This window comes from Pezoporus occidentalis, unplaced genomic scaffold (assembly GCF_034315485.1).
Source record: "Pezoporus occidentalis ecotype Australia unplaced genomic scaffold, CSIRO_AGI_Poc_V1 ctg75, whole genome shotgun sequence".
Lineage (NCBI taxonomy): Eukaryota > Metazoa > Chordata > Aves > Psittaciformes > Psittacidae > Pezoporus > Pezoporus occidentalis.
The window spans coordinates 1,157,511-1,171,982 of record NW_026916104.1 but is presented as its reverse complement, the minus strand read 5'-3'; the positions used below and the strand labels follow the sequence as shown (position 1 = coordinate 1,171,982).

General features: G+C 36.9%; 1 protein-coding gene across 1 annotated transcript in view; it reads left to right on the top strand.

Moving 5' to 3' along the window:
* HACL1 (2-hydroxyacyl-CoA lyase 1) overlaps positions 1 to 14,472 on the top strand; it is a 23,396-nt gene extending 8,924 nt beyond the window's left edge. The window contains 13 exon segments of the mRNA XM_062602082.1: positions 2,205 to 2,277; positions 2,790 to 2,867; positions 3,824 to 3,918; positions 4,308 to 4,420; positions 5,805 to 5,940; positions 7,241 to 7,346; positions 8,885 to 8,968; positions 9,209 to 9,310; positions 10,240 to 10,394; positions 11,806 to 11,964; positions 12,279 to 12,386; positions 12,960 to 13,146; positions 13,441 to 14,472. Of these exon segments, the coding sequence (XP_062458066.1) occupies positions 2,205 to 2,277; positions 2,790 to 2,867; positions 3,824 to 3,918; positions 4,308 to 4,420; positions 5,805 to 5,940; positions 7,241 to 7,346; positions 8,885 to 8,968; positions 9,209 to 9,310; positions 10,240 to 10,394; positions 11,806 to 11,964; positions 12,279 to 12,386; positions 12,960 to 13,146; positions 13,441 to 13,473 (1,429 nt within the window). The 3' untranslated portion in view covers positions 13,474 to 14,472.

Below are 14,472 nucleotides of genomic sequence, written 5' to 3'. Positions count from 1 at the left end.
TTCTTACAGAAGTAAGCTAATAGTTGATCTGACTCTGCTTGTTCTGACATAACTCGGACTAAGGGATAGTCATTAAAGCTCTGAGTTGTTCTCCTTGAGCCTGGAGTCCCTTTCTTCTGATCCTCTTCTGTTTCATTCTCATCCGTGAGAAAGAAACTTGCCAACTGTAAGAAAGTCAAGCAGTCTGATAGCTTAATGTAATGCTAATTGTGCTTTTTAGATTTTACTGCCTGAGCACATCTAGGCTGAGTAGAAGAGCCTTTGGTTTGTCCTGGAAGCTTGTCACAGTGAACACTTGGACATGTAAATCTAGCTCCCTAGGTAGCTAATGAGGCCTTGGTAGACTGCCTTTCTGAGGGTAAAACCTTTTGATATTTCATGTTAAAAGTTACATGTCGTGCTGCCTCTTTCTCTCCTGCCTCAACCTGAGCAAAAGTTTTAGTATCTTCTTTGGCTAAGAGAATAGACTCCAAAGAAGTGTTTGCAATAGTTAAGTTTTCTGTATACAGTAGCATGGTGAAATACCATGCTCTTCACCTGAAATTGCATCTGATTTATTTTTTTTTCCAGTTTACTTCTCCTTACTCCTCCATAAGGCTTGCTATTCTTATTAGTTTTATTACAGTTGATGTTCTTCCTGCCCCACTGTTACGTTTGATTTAATTTTATAAACACTGCTCTTTAAAGTGTCTTCAGTATTGTGACAGTAATGCAATGATTTCATTGGGGGAAGAACTTCTTTCTGGTTGTAACTGTGTAAACTTTAAAAGCAGAACCAAATCTTTGCAAGATACAGCTACTGGAGTTGACTCTTTTAAGAGTAAAGCATTTTCTTAATTATAGTTCAGTATTGGGAAGCAGTAGTTGTTTTCTTAAAACATACTTAAATAAATTTGAAAAAGGTAAATGAAAGGACCATAAGGTTTGTCACTGTGAACAGGCTGGTTATATATAGTGATGGGCATTTTGCTCAGAGGAGAGAATCAGCAGAATAAAATATCTAGAGCATACATCAAATGCATTTTCCATAATGATTTTTCACAGAAATAAGCCTGAAGTTCTCATCTCGCAGTGTCAGGGGATTAGAACTGTGATTTTTTTTATTTTTTATTTTTTATTTTTATTTGTAGCAGAGAGGTGGTGTGGTTATTAAGCTTGGCTCTAGGTATGGGTATCCCCAAATTTTAGGGTGACTAAATTTAGGATTATGCATTGAGCTCACTGTAAACGTTTCAGCTTAATACATTGCGTAGATAAATGCAGTCAAAGGAAAGGCTGTATTTGAAGAGAAATTTTTTCGGAGAAAAAGCCTAGAAAGCTATTGATCCAATATTTTATTTATTTTGGAGGAATGAGCAAATTCATAAATCGGTTTTCTTTTATTGACTCATCATTTAGCACTTTGAAGATTTGACCTACAAACTGAATAAAAGACCAGTTGTTATTCACTGTAGGGAAATTAATTATTTTGTAGAAGTGATAATAAAAACGTGCTCCTGTGGAATGTATAACCTGCATTGTAAATTAATGCTGCCTTTCTCACATAGCCATGAACTAATTTCAGAAAGAACACGAATGCTTATAGGCATGTTAATTTTTTGTTCATCTCTTTGGGATTTTTTGCTAAAAACTGAAGGCAGGAAGAAATGCTGTTGGATAGTTAGCTAACTTCTGCTGTCTTACAAATTGCATATATATATATATATATATATAAAAAAAATATTTCTGAAAGGATTGTTTCCTACTGTATTTCTAGTGTTTGTTCATGTCACGTTGCCTCTTAAACATTTTGATACTTTTTAGATCAATTAGTACCTGCTTTTTAGATTAGCTGTTGTCATTCCTCTCAAACCGCTTTGCCACCCATGCTGTCAAACTTAAAAGAAAATTTCTAGAAACGTGATTTCAGTTTTGAATTTTTATGCTAGATGCAGTTCACTTAAAATGTCCAGATTGTCCTAAAACTAGTGACCCAGAAGCTGCTAGGAACTCTACCAGCTGACACATTGATATTTAGAATCTGCTCCTGTAGAGGTTGCTTCCTGTTCCTGTTGAGATCTGTGGGTGCTGAAGGTGCACACCATGCTAAGAGCAGTAGGATTTGACCATAAGGAATTTAGAGATCTGATTGCAGTTATTAAAAAAATCTGTATGCTTAAGATTGTTTTGGTTTTGTTTTGTTTGTTTTTAATACACTTTTCTAGGCCTTTGATTGTTATTGGAGGCGCTTCTGACAGAAATCAGGAAGCCATGGGAGCTTTCCAAGAATTCCCTCAGGTACACAGACATACAGTTTTCTACAGAAAGGTTGCAGTTAAATAATTGATGTTGTTTCTTCATTAGTATGGGAATAACACCAAAAGCTAATGTTTCCTAACAGATCTTATAATGCTGTTGACTTGCTCCATCTACTGGTTAAAAATTGACACTATAAATATAGCTGATAACCTGGAATGTCTTTTCCCATACTCATGCTAGAATTCATGAGCCGTTTTAGGTTCTCAGTTGGTATAAATTGCCTTTGTTTGCTCTGAGATGGAAGACAGTAAACTCTCCAAGAAAAGTAGCACCAGTTTCCAGGAGGAAAAAGAATAAATACTTAAGCACTTAAGAGAATGAGTAGGGCTTTGACAGTTTGTATCAACTGAGGAACTGCATTTTTCTTCATAGGGGTTTTCAGCTTGTTGCTTTCCACTTGGCATTTCTTCCATTTTATTCATGATGAAATGAGATGGAAACAATCAAATCACTTTGCTAAACTGATATAATAGTTATATGCATTTATTCAGGTTGAAGCTGGTAGGCTGTGCAACAAGCTGTCTGTCCGCCCAAGCAGCCTAGAAGCTATTCCTGCTGTTATTGAAAAGGTATGAAAAATACTAAATTAGCAAGAGAGCATTAAATAACTGTCTCCTTCTGTATAAGCTTTGAGGGTTTATTTATATAGTTGTTACCAAAAACAGTTTTATCCAGCAGATGTTAGGTGATGGAGTGAATTAACAAGCAGAGGGGCTTTTCCTGTGAGCAGTGCTATGGAACAGGTTAGAAACAAATTCTGGTCTAGCCTGATGCTTACTGATACCTGCAGTGTTCTTTGTTAGCTTCAGTCAGAGTTGGAACATTCTTATGAAACAAAAAGCTTTTAGGGAGAGGTGCAATATCTAGAAATGTAATAATACAAACTCCAGCTCTTCTACCACTCTCATTATGTGAAGGAGATTTAGAGGGTGGGCAGAGGAGATGGTTATATTTGAGTTTTGAGTTTGGTGCTGGTTTGTTGGGATTTTTTGAGGGAATGAGAGAGAGCACTTCCTTACTTTAGTGCTTCAGAAGGGGTTACAAAAGTCTCTTGCTGTAGCAACTCTTCAGCCATGTCAGGCTAAATTCTGCATACAGTGCTACTGTTTTCCAGAAGTGCAAATGCAGCAGTTCATCTACCTGCAATAAAAGAACTGGAATGCAAAGGAATAGAAAATGGAGGCACTGATTGTCTTTTTTCAGTGTTTGTGCTACTTTAAATAGAATGCAGCATGAAAGTTTAATTTAGGATTTCCAAACACAGCAGCTAATGTAGTTGTCTAACTGAATTAGGCAAAGAACTTGCAGTCTAATACTGTCCATCTACTGAAAGATTTCTGTTTGCATTTAGGGAAAAATGTATCAAAACTTGAATTTATTGGAAAAAAATCAATCCTGGGATGGTTCAGCAGTATGAAATAGCATGTTCCTTCTTTGCCTGCAGAAGGGGTTTCTTGGTTTTTTACACATAAAGATTCTTAATGTCTTTTCAAGCGGTGGTTAACACTGATTATCTGTTTTCTAGGCTGTAAGAACCAGCATATATGGTCGTCCAGGTTCCTGCTATATTGACATACCTGGAGATTTTGTGACTCTTCAGGTGAACAAGAGCTCTGTCAAGTGCGTAAAGATTACATTCATTATTTTTCAAGTCACTGAATAAACTTTAGTTATTTTTGCATTTTCTTAGAACAAGAAAATCTAGCCTCTGAATGTAAACATTCCATCACAGTGCGACATGGATTATAGTTTGTAATGAAATGTGCAAAAAGGGAATGAAGTAATATGATGTTAATACAGTATGATGTCACTTTGTAAATCTCTGGAACAACACTACCTGTGAGATGAAAGGAATATTCAAGAAAAGCTTTAAAGCCTGTTTAAAGAAAAATGTATTGTGTTCTGATAAATGCTGAGAGTAACATGGTGTGTAGCCACTGCAGCTTTATCTTTCAACATATCTTGTTTTGAATTTTTTAAGAGCCTCTTTTGTTTTGCTTGACTTCCAGGTACGTGGGATGCTGCCTGCCACCTCCCATCAGCACAGCTGAAAGCTCTGCTGTATCCAGAGCAACATCTATCATTGCTCTTTCCAAGCAGCCTCTGCTCATCATTGGCAAAGGTAGCATGCTTTGATGTTGCTTTGAACCGTACAAGTTCAGGACAAGAATAAGAACTAAAGTGACTTCTTTTCCCCATAAGTGTTAGCCATATCCTTCGCACTGTCTATTAAAAAAAAGTATCTGAAGCAAAACCTAAAAACCTATAAACTTTGCCAAATTTGATGTTAAAATCTGATCTAGTTTTAGAGTATTTTTGTTCTGTTGTGCAACTGTGGCCTTTTTCATCTAGTATAAGCGAAAAGCATTTCATCAATTGACAAGTTTGATTAGAAAAAAGTGGGTAACCACTCTCTTAAGACTGGAGGCAGTACCAAAGCATCACTTCCAAAATTCCAAGCAAATACTTCTAAGAACTGAATTGAATTGAAATAACCTACTTATTTCACCCAAGCTGTTATCCTGCAGTTGCTGGTATCATCTGTATCTTGGGGAGAGGTTCTACATTTAATCAGGGACTCAAATGATTGAGATGAAATAGATCTTTTCATTGATTAGGTAACAAAATAGTAGATGGAAGGTAGATCAGGAAAGGGTGGGGGTTTTTTCCTCCCTCTCTCTGGCTTAATACATATGAACGAAAGGGTGTTCTTTGAAAGTGAAAGGTAATCAAATACATAAATGCATGTTTTGTTGATGTCAACAATTGAGGATCTACTTAACAAATACCTCTGGACTTTCTGCTACGTATTGTTGTTAGCAGAAGTTTGTGAAGAAATACAGAAGTTTATTCTTCAGGATTTAAGACTTACGGACTTATGTTATTGCATGAGCACCAGTCAGTGCTCTAGATTTCTAGATTTCCTGGGCACCCTTAATACAGCAGCCATGTACTGAAGGTAGCATCACAGTAAATGTATGTATAGGTGCACAGCTTTACAAGGTCATCTTTTGAGTTTTTTTTTTTTCATTAAAGGCTTATAGTAAATCTGTTTGGGCAGATTGTTATGGATCATGTGGTACAACAGCATGCAGGGGGCAAGCAAAAAATGACACAACACAAAAGCTGTCATCTGTTGCTGCTGCAGAAGTCTTGGCCCCATAATACCAAATTCACGCACTCGAAATTATCATTTTAGATAAAATCTCCTATTTTTCCCTGCCCTGCTTCACAGAAATAGCTGAATACTTCAGCTAAAGTCTTAGCAGGTAGGGGAGGGAGGGAGGGAGGGAGGGAGAAGGCTTTTGTAAATAAATGGGAAATTTGAACCCAAATACCTGTAGTTTGGCATATTATGTTTTGAATTCTCCAGAATGAAAAATAACAGGCAACTTTCATAATGAGAAATAGTGCTCTTTCTACCACTAATGTGATCAGGTTAATTGAAGTTCAAGCAAATACAGTAGGTTTCTGTAGTATTAAGCAGTCTCTTTCATTTCATTCAGGTGCTGCTTATTCACATGCTGAAAGCAACATCAGAAAGTTGGTGGACCTTTGTGGGCTGCCTTTTTTGCCTACACCAATGGCAAAAGGAGTAGTTCCTGATAACCATCCAAATTGTGTAGCTGCAGCAAGATCAACGTAAATATAAAGCAAGGCTTCTAATCCTAACATCTAAGAATCAACTAGAATTGTGGTGGTCTGCAGATGCCAGGGAAGACAAAGTGCATACAACAAATTTTTCAGCCACACTTTGTACCTCGTTTTAAAGCACTGAAGATCTTGCTTGGAAAGAGACAGCAGATTTAGGTGGATCACTTTTGACAATGCTCTAAGAGTGCTGGCCAGGAAGATACTTTATCTGATAGCTAATATTCCGTAACTGAAATCTATGACAAGTAGATTTATCAATGTTATTAGTATGTATTTCATAACATAAAATGAAACTGGCAAACAGTTATGTTAAACGTTTAACTTGGTGCGCTGCCGGCTTTTTATTTTAAAACCATAAACAAGAGCTTAAGATGCACATAATTGCAATTGAAGTTTTGCTGTCTCTGCATGGTGTTTGCAATACACCATGACTAAATTCCACATTATTTAAAAAGAAATATAAGGTATTTCAAACTACACTGAAGGACTGTGGTTCAAGTCATTTGTAAGTGGTGGGGTATTTCTGTCTTTTGGCAAAATTAATGTGAATGGACTATAAGAACCCTGTTAGGTATGAATATGCACAGTCAGTTTACAGATGGAGCATTTAAATTCTTTGAGATTACAATATTTCTGTTCTTGAGCATCTTAGTTTTATCACTGTTAAGCATGCTGTTAAGAAAAATGGAGAATAAAAGAACATACCAAATATTATCTGCCCAGCTGAAAGGTAAGTTATCAGGAGTCCAAGATGAAAGGTCCGCAATAATCTTAATTTTGGCATCCACTGTTGCCAGTGTCAGAGTAGTAAGTCTTTTGCTTTAACCTCTGCATAGTTATAGCATCTTGTAAGTCTTCTACTGTGTAACAATTCCTTTCCCAAACATGGTGTATCAGGAAAATCATAGAATCGTAGAATGGTTTGGGTTGGAAGGGGCCTTAAACATCATCTAGTTCCAACACTATGCCGTGGGCTGGGACACCTTCCACTAGACCATGCTGTTCAAAACCCCATATAACCTGACCTTGAGCACTGCCAGGGATGGGGCAGCCACAGCTTCTCTGAGGGCTTAAACTCAAGAATGGCTTGATGATTGGCTATGTAAAAGGATACAGGTTTTTGGGGCTAAGCAAGCAACTTAGAGAAAGGAAGGATTATATGTATATATACATATATATGTATATTCTGAGGCTTGCTGTGGTGGTTAGGTTTACTTCTAATTTTGAAAATGTTATTAAATTTAATACTAACTCCTCCTTATCTAATTCTCTTCTTTCCCTTTACTAGGGCATTACAGCATGCTGATGTAATCATCTTGCTTGGTGCAAGGTTGAATTGGATTTTGCATTTTGGTCTGCCACCAAGGTTTCAAAAAGATGTAAAGGTTATTCAGGTGAGCAGGAAAATGATTGTTTGTCACGTGCAGAAAGTCCTCCTCGTCCTGCATTGCCTAGAGCAATTGCTGTAAATTATTTTGGTAGGGCATTACTTGCCACATGAAGTACACTATGGACAGTGAGAACAGTGCACTATAGTTATGGTAGGGCGTTACTTGCCACATGAAGTACACTATGGACAGTGAGAACAGTGCATTATAGTTACGGTAGGGCGTTACTTGCCACATGAAGTACACTATGGACAGCGAGAACAGTGCACCATAGTTATGGTAGTTGTCCAGAAATACTTCTAATTTCTTTCATTATTTTTTTTACTTTCCTGTCTTTTTCTAAAAATGGTTACAACATTGTTCCAGCTACCAAGGACTTGGTGCTGCTCTAATGAGGAGAGCAGATGTTTCCATGTAGCTGGCTAATACAGGATTAGACTCACGATATTTGTGTGATCTTTGGAACACTGGAATTCCTGTGATTGAAAGCAAATTGTGTTGAAAGTGTGACATCTTGCAAGCTGTTTGATTGCTCTCCCAGGCAGATTTTCTGAAATAGAATTACTTTCAGATCCAGAGTCAGTCATTGTAAGAGTTAAGTCACTCAGAAATGTTAATAAGAGGAAGAAAGGCTATTTAACTAATTAATGTATTTGGCAATCTGCCAGCTGTTAGACAAGTTATTAAATTGTTTATGTCCTCAAAATCTCCTCCCTTAGAGTCAGTGATCAAAGAATAGTAGTTGATTCAGTGTGCTCACTGGCCTGCTTTCAGTCATCTGGAACATAATCTCAGGTTCCAAACTTTGCATCTTTTCCAGAGGAATAACATAATTTTTGTAAGCTACAGTTCCTTTTGATTTATGAAATAATACATTTTTTATGCTTCCTTCTTCTGAAGAAGGCAAAGAAAACTAGTATTATTTCACCTCACTTAAAGTATATCTTTTCGCTGTCAGTATTGAAATACTGGTTCAGTTCATAGCCTGTGTGACCTGATCATAAGTTAGTATTCCATGTAACCTAAGAGGCCTGCTACATCACTGATAAAGAAAATGGGGAAGTTGCTTCAGTGGTCATAATTTACTTTTCAGTTTCTTTGTACTATCCAAATTCTTATTGCCAGGTAGCACACAGAGACTTAGTAAGAAAATTACTGCTTTCTGTAGCCTTTAAGGTATACTTAAGCCTGGATTTGTAGTTTCCATATAATTACTAGAATGTCAAGGAGAAGGTGGTGGTGATTTTAGTGATAAAGTTCTAAATTGTCAGCAAGAGCTTGTAAGAAGCAAATAGTTAATTTTAAGTCAATTATATATATATATACATATATATACACTTTTATTAAAATTGATATGTACCACAGGATTTTCCTTTAAATAAAGGATTTCCTGTGTCATGTCAATGAAAGACAGAGGGTTTATCTGTACAGCCAAAACAAGTGTGAAGATGTTGTTAGACCATGTTTTTCACTGTAACTGAAGAAAAAAAAAAAATCTCTTTAATATCCTTGAATTAATGGTAGCCTTTCTTTTTGAAATACAGATTGATATTTGTTCAGAAGAGCTGGGAAATAATGTGAGACCAGCTGCAACTTTATTAGGTGACATAAATGCCGTGACTGGACAGGTAATGTAATATCAGGTGTCCTCCTGTTTTGAACTCAGTCTCCCCTGCTTTATATAAAGTTACTAGAGAAAAAGAAGAAAACTGTTCAAGGAAAACCATTTTTTCAGGCAATGTATTTAATTTTAAAAGATTCTGATTAGTGTTACTGTGGTTGTGCTGGGATCTTTCTTGGTAATGTTATTCTTTATGCTTTTGAAATGTGTTGAAAGAAATCTCTGCAACATTTCAATGTTCTTCCAGCTGTTGGAAGAGTTCAGCAAAAGACCATTGAAATATCCTTCTAATTCAGAGTGGTGGAAGAGACTACGAGAGAAAATGTTGAACAATGAGGAAAGATCAAAGGTAATGTCAAAGAAAAGAGGTTTCTTTCCTTAACAGGTACCAGTGCATAGTCGATTTTGTCACTGATTTATGTCCAAACTTCTTAATTACTTCTGACAGTCATGTCACCCAGGCTTTGAAAATTCATGCCATTCTGGTACAGGCTTACTCTTGTCAGGCTTATGAGCTGTAAGTTAAGTCTTAATAACTGTAAGTTAAGTATTCTAGGGTTTTTTTATAAATTCAAACTGTGTGGAAGCCACTGAACTTTGGGGCTGGGTTTTTAAAACCAGTAGCAGAAGACCATAGCCAGAGCTGCTGTATTATGAGTGGTGACTTCTGGGCAATGGACAGATATTCCAGGTACCTCCAAGTAGTCCAAGTGGAAGCTAGCTTACATGAAGATACATTCTTAATTTTCTTCTGTAATTGTGCTGGCTAGCAGAGTTGGTGGGATTATAATTTGTATCAAAAGCAAGTAGCTATTCAGGCCGAAAGACCACAGATGCCTGGCATATGCCTAACTTTGTGCATCTCATATTCTGGAAGTTCAGATGCATGTTTCTGAGGTTGGGATCTAAAATTCTAGCAGATCACTCTTTTGAACTACTTCCCAGCACACAGGTGACAGCTTGCTTAGGGTTATCAATAGTCAAACATATGTGCAGAAAAATTTCATGTGCCTCTAGGGTTAAACTGAGTTTTAATAGCTTCCTGTTAATGAGAGGGCATCCAGGGTTGCAGAGCTCAGTGAGCCTCTGATAAATACATTGTGTCACCAGCACAGGAACAGAAGGAGTGATCTTGATATAGTACATGGAAAACCAAATACTCCAGCCTTACCTAGCAGGGTGCAGTTTTATTTCTATCATTATTATTTACATGTCTCAGTTCTGCACCATATTGTAAAGTCTACCCATAGGAGTTACTAATGTCTCTTATTTTTTAAGGGATTAGCATTACAGAAATCTCTGCCTATGAATTATTACACAGTCTTCCACCACATCAGAGAACTGATACCCAAGGACTGCATCTTAGTAAGTGAGGGAGCAAACACCATGGACATTGGACGAACTATGCTTCCAAATTACTATCCCCGTCAAAGGTGCAGTATTTTCTTTGTTGTTCTGGCAACAGGATAGATCTATGTGTAAATGTTAACATTTAAGTGAGGAGTATGATGGACCAGAGGTTTTTTTTTGGTCCTTTTTAAAGGTTCTAAATGGGGGAGGGGGGAAAAAACAAATCTAGTATGCTGGGAGAGGGTTAAGGGAAGTTTTCCACTCATTTTCTGATGTCCTGTCCTAGATTTTAATAATTTTCTGTGACTTTTCTATGTGCTCTGCAACAGATAGTTTATCGCTCTTCTGCGGTGAGTGAAGAGCATCATGTTAAATTCCCTGATCTAGATACTTACTTCTGTGCTCAGAGTCTGGTAAATTTTGATTTAAAATAAAAGCAGTTGTTGGGTTCTCAAGTTGAAAAGAATTCATACAAAGAGGTTTTCTTCGAAACAGACTTAAAACCAGAGAAAATTTAAAAAGAATCAACTAATTTTGAAAATTGGATTGTATATTGGATACACTTTCATGTAAACCTGCATACCTAAAATATAGGCACTCAAATTTGTGTGTTGGTGTGTGTTGGTATGTCATTATGGCTAGTCTAGTTTTAATGTAAGATCGAATTAAATGCCATTTCTTGAATAGGGGTGAAAAGTGAGCTCTGTCTGGTGAGGTGAAATTGCTGGTCTGACTGTGACGTTTGTGCCTTCTTGTGAAAGTAGCCTAAAGTCCTAAATGAACCTAAATACTTTTTTGTGAACAGGAAAACAACCAGCCAACCAAAAAAAAAAAACAAAAAAAACCATGCTTCCAGTAAAGCTGGGGGAAGAGTTTGCATTTCCTTCACCCCTTATTTAAAATAAAGGCACAGTAAGGTTAATGATTGTCTTTTCAAGTTGCATTGCACATATCTGAAAGTGAATTTGTAAAGTTAACTCCAGAATAATCAAGTTCCTTATGTACTTTTGTATCCATTATGTGCTTCTGACTGAAATGATCTAACTTAATTACAGCTTTAAATTTGATTTCAAAATTTGAACAGAAGACTAAAATTAGAACAGCAGTATTTGACCAATTGCTTCGAGGAATTAAACATGGAAAGATTTCATGTAGTCTGCCTATCTCTACAGTAATTGAATGTTTTTTGAAATATTGTTACTATGCAAGCTAAAAGCATGCAATAATAGTTCATTACTGTAGTACAACTAGTGTATGGCAGCTCTTAATTTTGAGTTCCAGTATGTTTATATCCCTTAAAATATTTGCAGTCTTATAAAATGTTTGGCTGAATATAATAAGCTATACATCTGGTATCTCTTTATACCAATTGTTTGTGAAGCAGTATTTGAATACTATATGGAAGATAATTAGAAGTAAAGACAAGTTACTATAGATTAACTTAAAAGCTTGAGCAGAAATGAAGGAATAGTAATTCTGTATTGTCCTCTTTAGGCTTGATGCAGGTACTTTTGGAACAATGGGAGTTGGACTGGGTTTTGCTATAGCAGCTGCAATGGTAGCTAAAGACCGAACACCTGAAAAACGAGTCATCTGCATAGAAGGAGATAGTGCTTTTGGATTTTCTGGGATGGAGGTGGAGACTATTTGCAGGTAATTGGTTTTTGCTCAAGACCTTCTTCATATATTGCCAGGATCAGTTTAACTAGGCAGCCAAGAACACTGGTCTTAGATGTGGTACTCATAACAGCACATGAAAACAGGCCAAAAAATACACATGGTTGTTTTAATATTGTTTTGATTTAGTGTGTTATCACCAGTGATGGGTAGATCACATTTCAGGAGGAAGTGTTTTTTTTTAAATATTTATTTTCCTTTTAAGGAAAAGTAACACTTTTAATGCACTTTCAATACCTTACAGAAATGTGCCTGTATTTCAGAATTCTTCCAAATGCATCTGTTTGTAGGTACAACTTGCCAATCCTGATTATCATCATAAACAACAATGGGATTTACACTGGTTTGGGTGCAGATGCCTGGAAGGAGATGTTAAATTTTGGAGATCCTGCTACATGGTGAGCATCTTCAAAGTATGCCTGTCAATTAAGGAAGAAGTGGCCAAAATGGTCATTCTCTTCACTTTTAATGCTTTGTGATCTGGATTAAAATTTTTCATGAAGTTAATTTAGTTCTAGGCTAAGTTCCTGTAAGTATGAACCAGTTATTAAAGGTAAGCAACCAACCAAATTTACACAACTGTGCAGCAGAGAGATGTGTCTCTATTAGTTGTCTCAGCATTCTGCAGCAGTTCAGGCCACACATATCAGGCTAACCTCCAAAAACATGATAATATCCAAAATTACCTGAAACTTGCACTCTGAGATTACACTGGGCTTCTGCTTCTGGAGCTGAGAACTCATGACAAGAGAACTAGGCTAAAGCCTCGCTCAGGAATGTCTCCAGAAGATGAAAATTAGTATGCTACCTTATAAATATAGTATTAATGGTATAGGAAACTTAGTTCTTCCACTTAGTTTATCAGGCCAGATGAATAATCATTTTAGCACTGATTTAAAGTGTGAAGTAATTAAATTGGTGTCTGGCAGTTCTTCCCTGCCATTAATCAGAGGCTTTCCATTTTGTTACAGTGTGCCTCCTGTGTCTCTCCTGCCAAATTCACGCTATGAGATAATTATGTCTGCCTTTGGAGGTAAAGGATACTTTGTTAAAACACCAGAAGAATTGCAGAATGCTCTGAAAACAAGCCTGACTGACAAGCAAACACCTTCTCTTATAAATGTAATGATTGATCCACAGTCCGACAGGAAGAAACAGGTATGTATATATTCTCCTTTCTTTCTCTACAGACTTCATGTAGGCAACCTCTGAAATCCTCAGGTGGTGTCACTTAAACCACAGAAAAAGCGTAGTGTCTTTAACTACTCTTTCTGTAATTTATGGTTCTTTCTTTTCATACCTGACAACATGAGACCAGAAAGTTTCTGAGCAGTCGTTACTTGCTGTGGATTCCATTGGGTAGTCAATACATATTTCTGTCCTGTTCCTCCTACTGTTTGTCCATTCTGATATAGTTTTTATTCTGTTCTGGTTTTGTTTTTTCTCTTCCAGGAGTTTCCCTGGCTGACTCGTTCTAACCTGTAGTAGAAGATGATGGTGGTGCAAGGCAGTGTGTGAAGCAAAGCTGTATCGGTTTCCAGAAGTGGAACTGGTACAACTCCATTTTACATAAACATTGGAACAAAATGGGATTCTGGAACTGCTATTAGAGGACTCTTTAAGATGAAAAGAAATTGTAAAATGAAAGACACAAATGAATCTATACCAGTCTTTCTAGCAGATTGTGCAGGAACACTGATGATATGATCTTACACTACTCAATGTAGAACTCAACAGGTTACTTTGTGTTGTCTTAAATGCACAAGAGGTTCTTTGTTGTTATATATGTAAGGGAAATATCTGGCTGTGACATGGATTTCGATTGTTTTATTGTCTATTTTTCCATTGACTTTAAGTGCCGGTTAACTAGTTAAAGGCACTTGTGCAGTATCTGCTGCCAGGCCTACAGTTAGGTTTGTTGCAAAAAGCTTGGCTTATTAGTGCTTGGACTTCAGTCTGGGTCTGGCATGAGGCCATGGGTTACTCTTAGGCAGAGGTCTATCTCTGCATGCTTTTGCAGAAAAAGAGCATCAGACATGAGCAAGAGTACCATAGTCTGACTTGGAGGTACCACTGCTTGTTATGGCTGTGGGAAGAGCCAGGTGGCATTAACTGCTTGAGTCAAGACAAGGCAATATCCTTAGGAGGGCTGCTAACAAGTGCAGAAAGATAAAATTTGCAGAATGAGTACAACTCATGAACAAGTGTATGGCTGCTGAGACATCAGAGTTGCTGTGTTTCCTGGAGTACTCTGCAAGGAATGTGGTAGAACATTGCATCTTGTCACCAATTTTGTTTCATTCTTTTTAACTCTCAGAAGTTGATTTTAATGTTGCAGTGATTAAACACAATCTGTTATGATGATGTAAAATATCTGTAGGAGTTAATGCTGCAACTGACCACAGGGGAGATCATGTGTGTTGGATACACAAACACAGAAATTCTTGGTTTATATTTGAAAATTAATAAAAAGTGATTTTCATA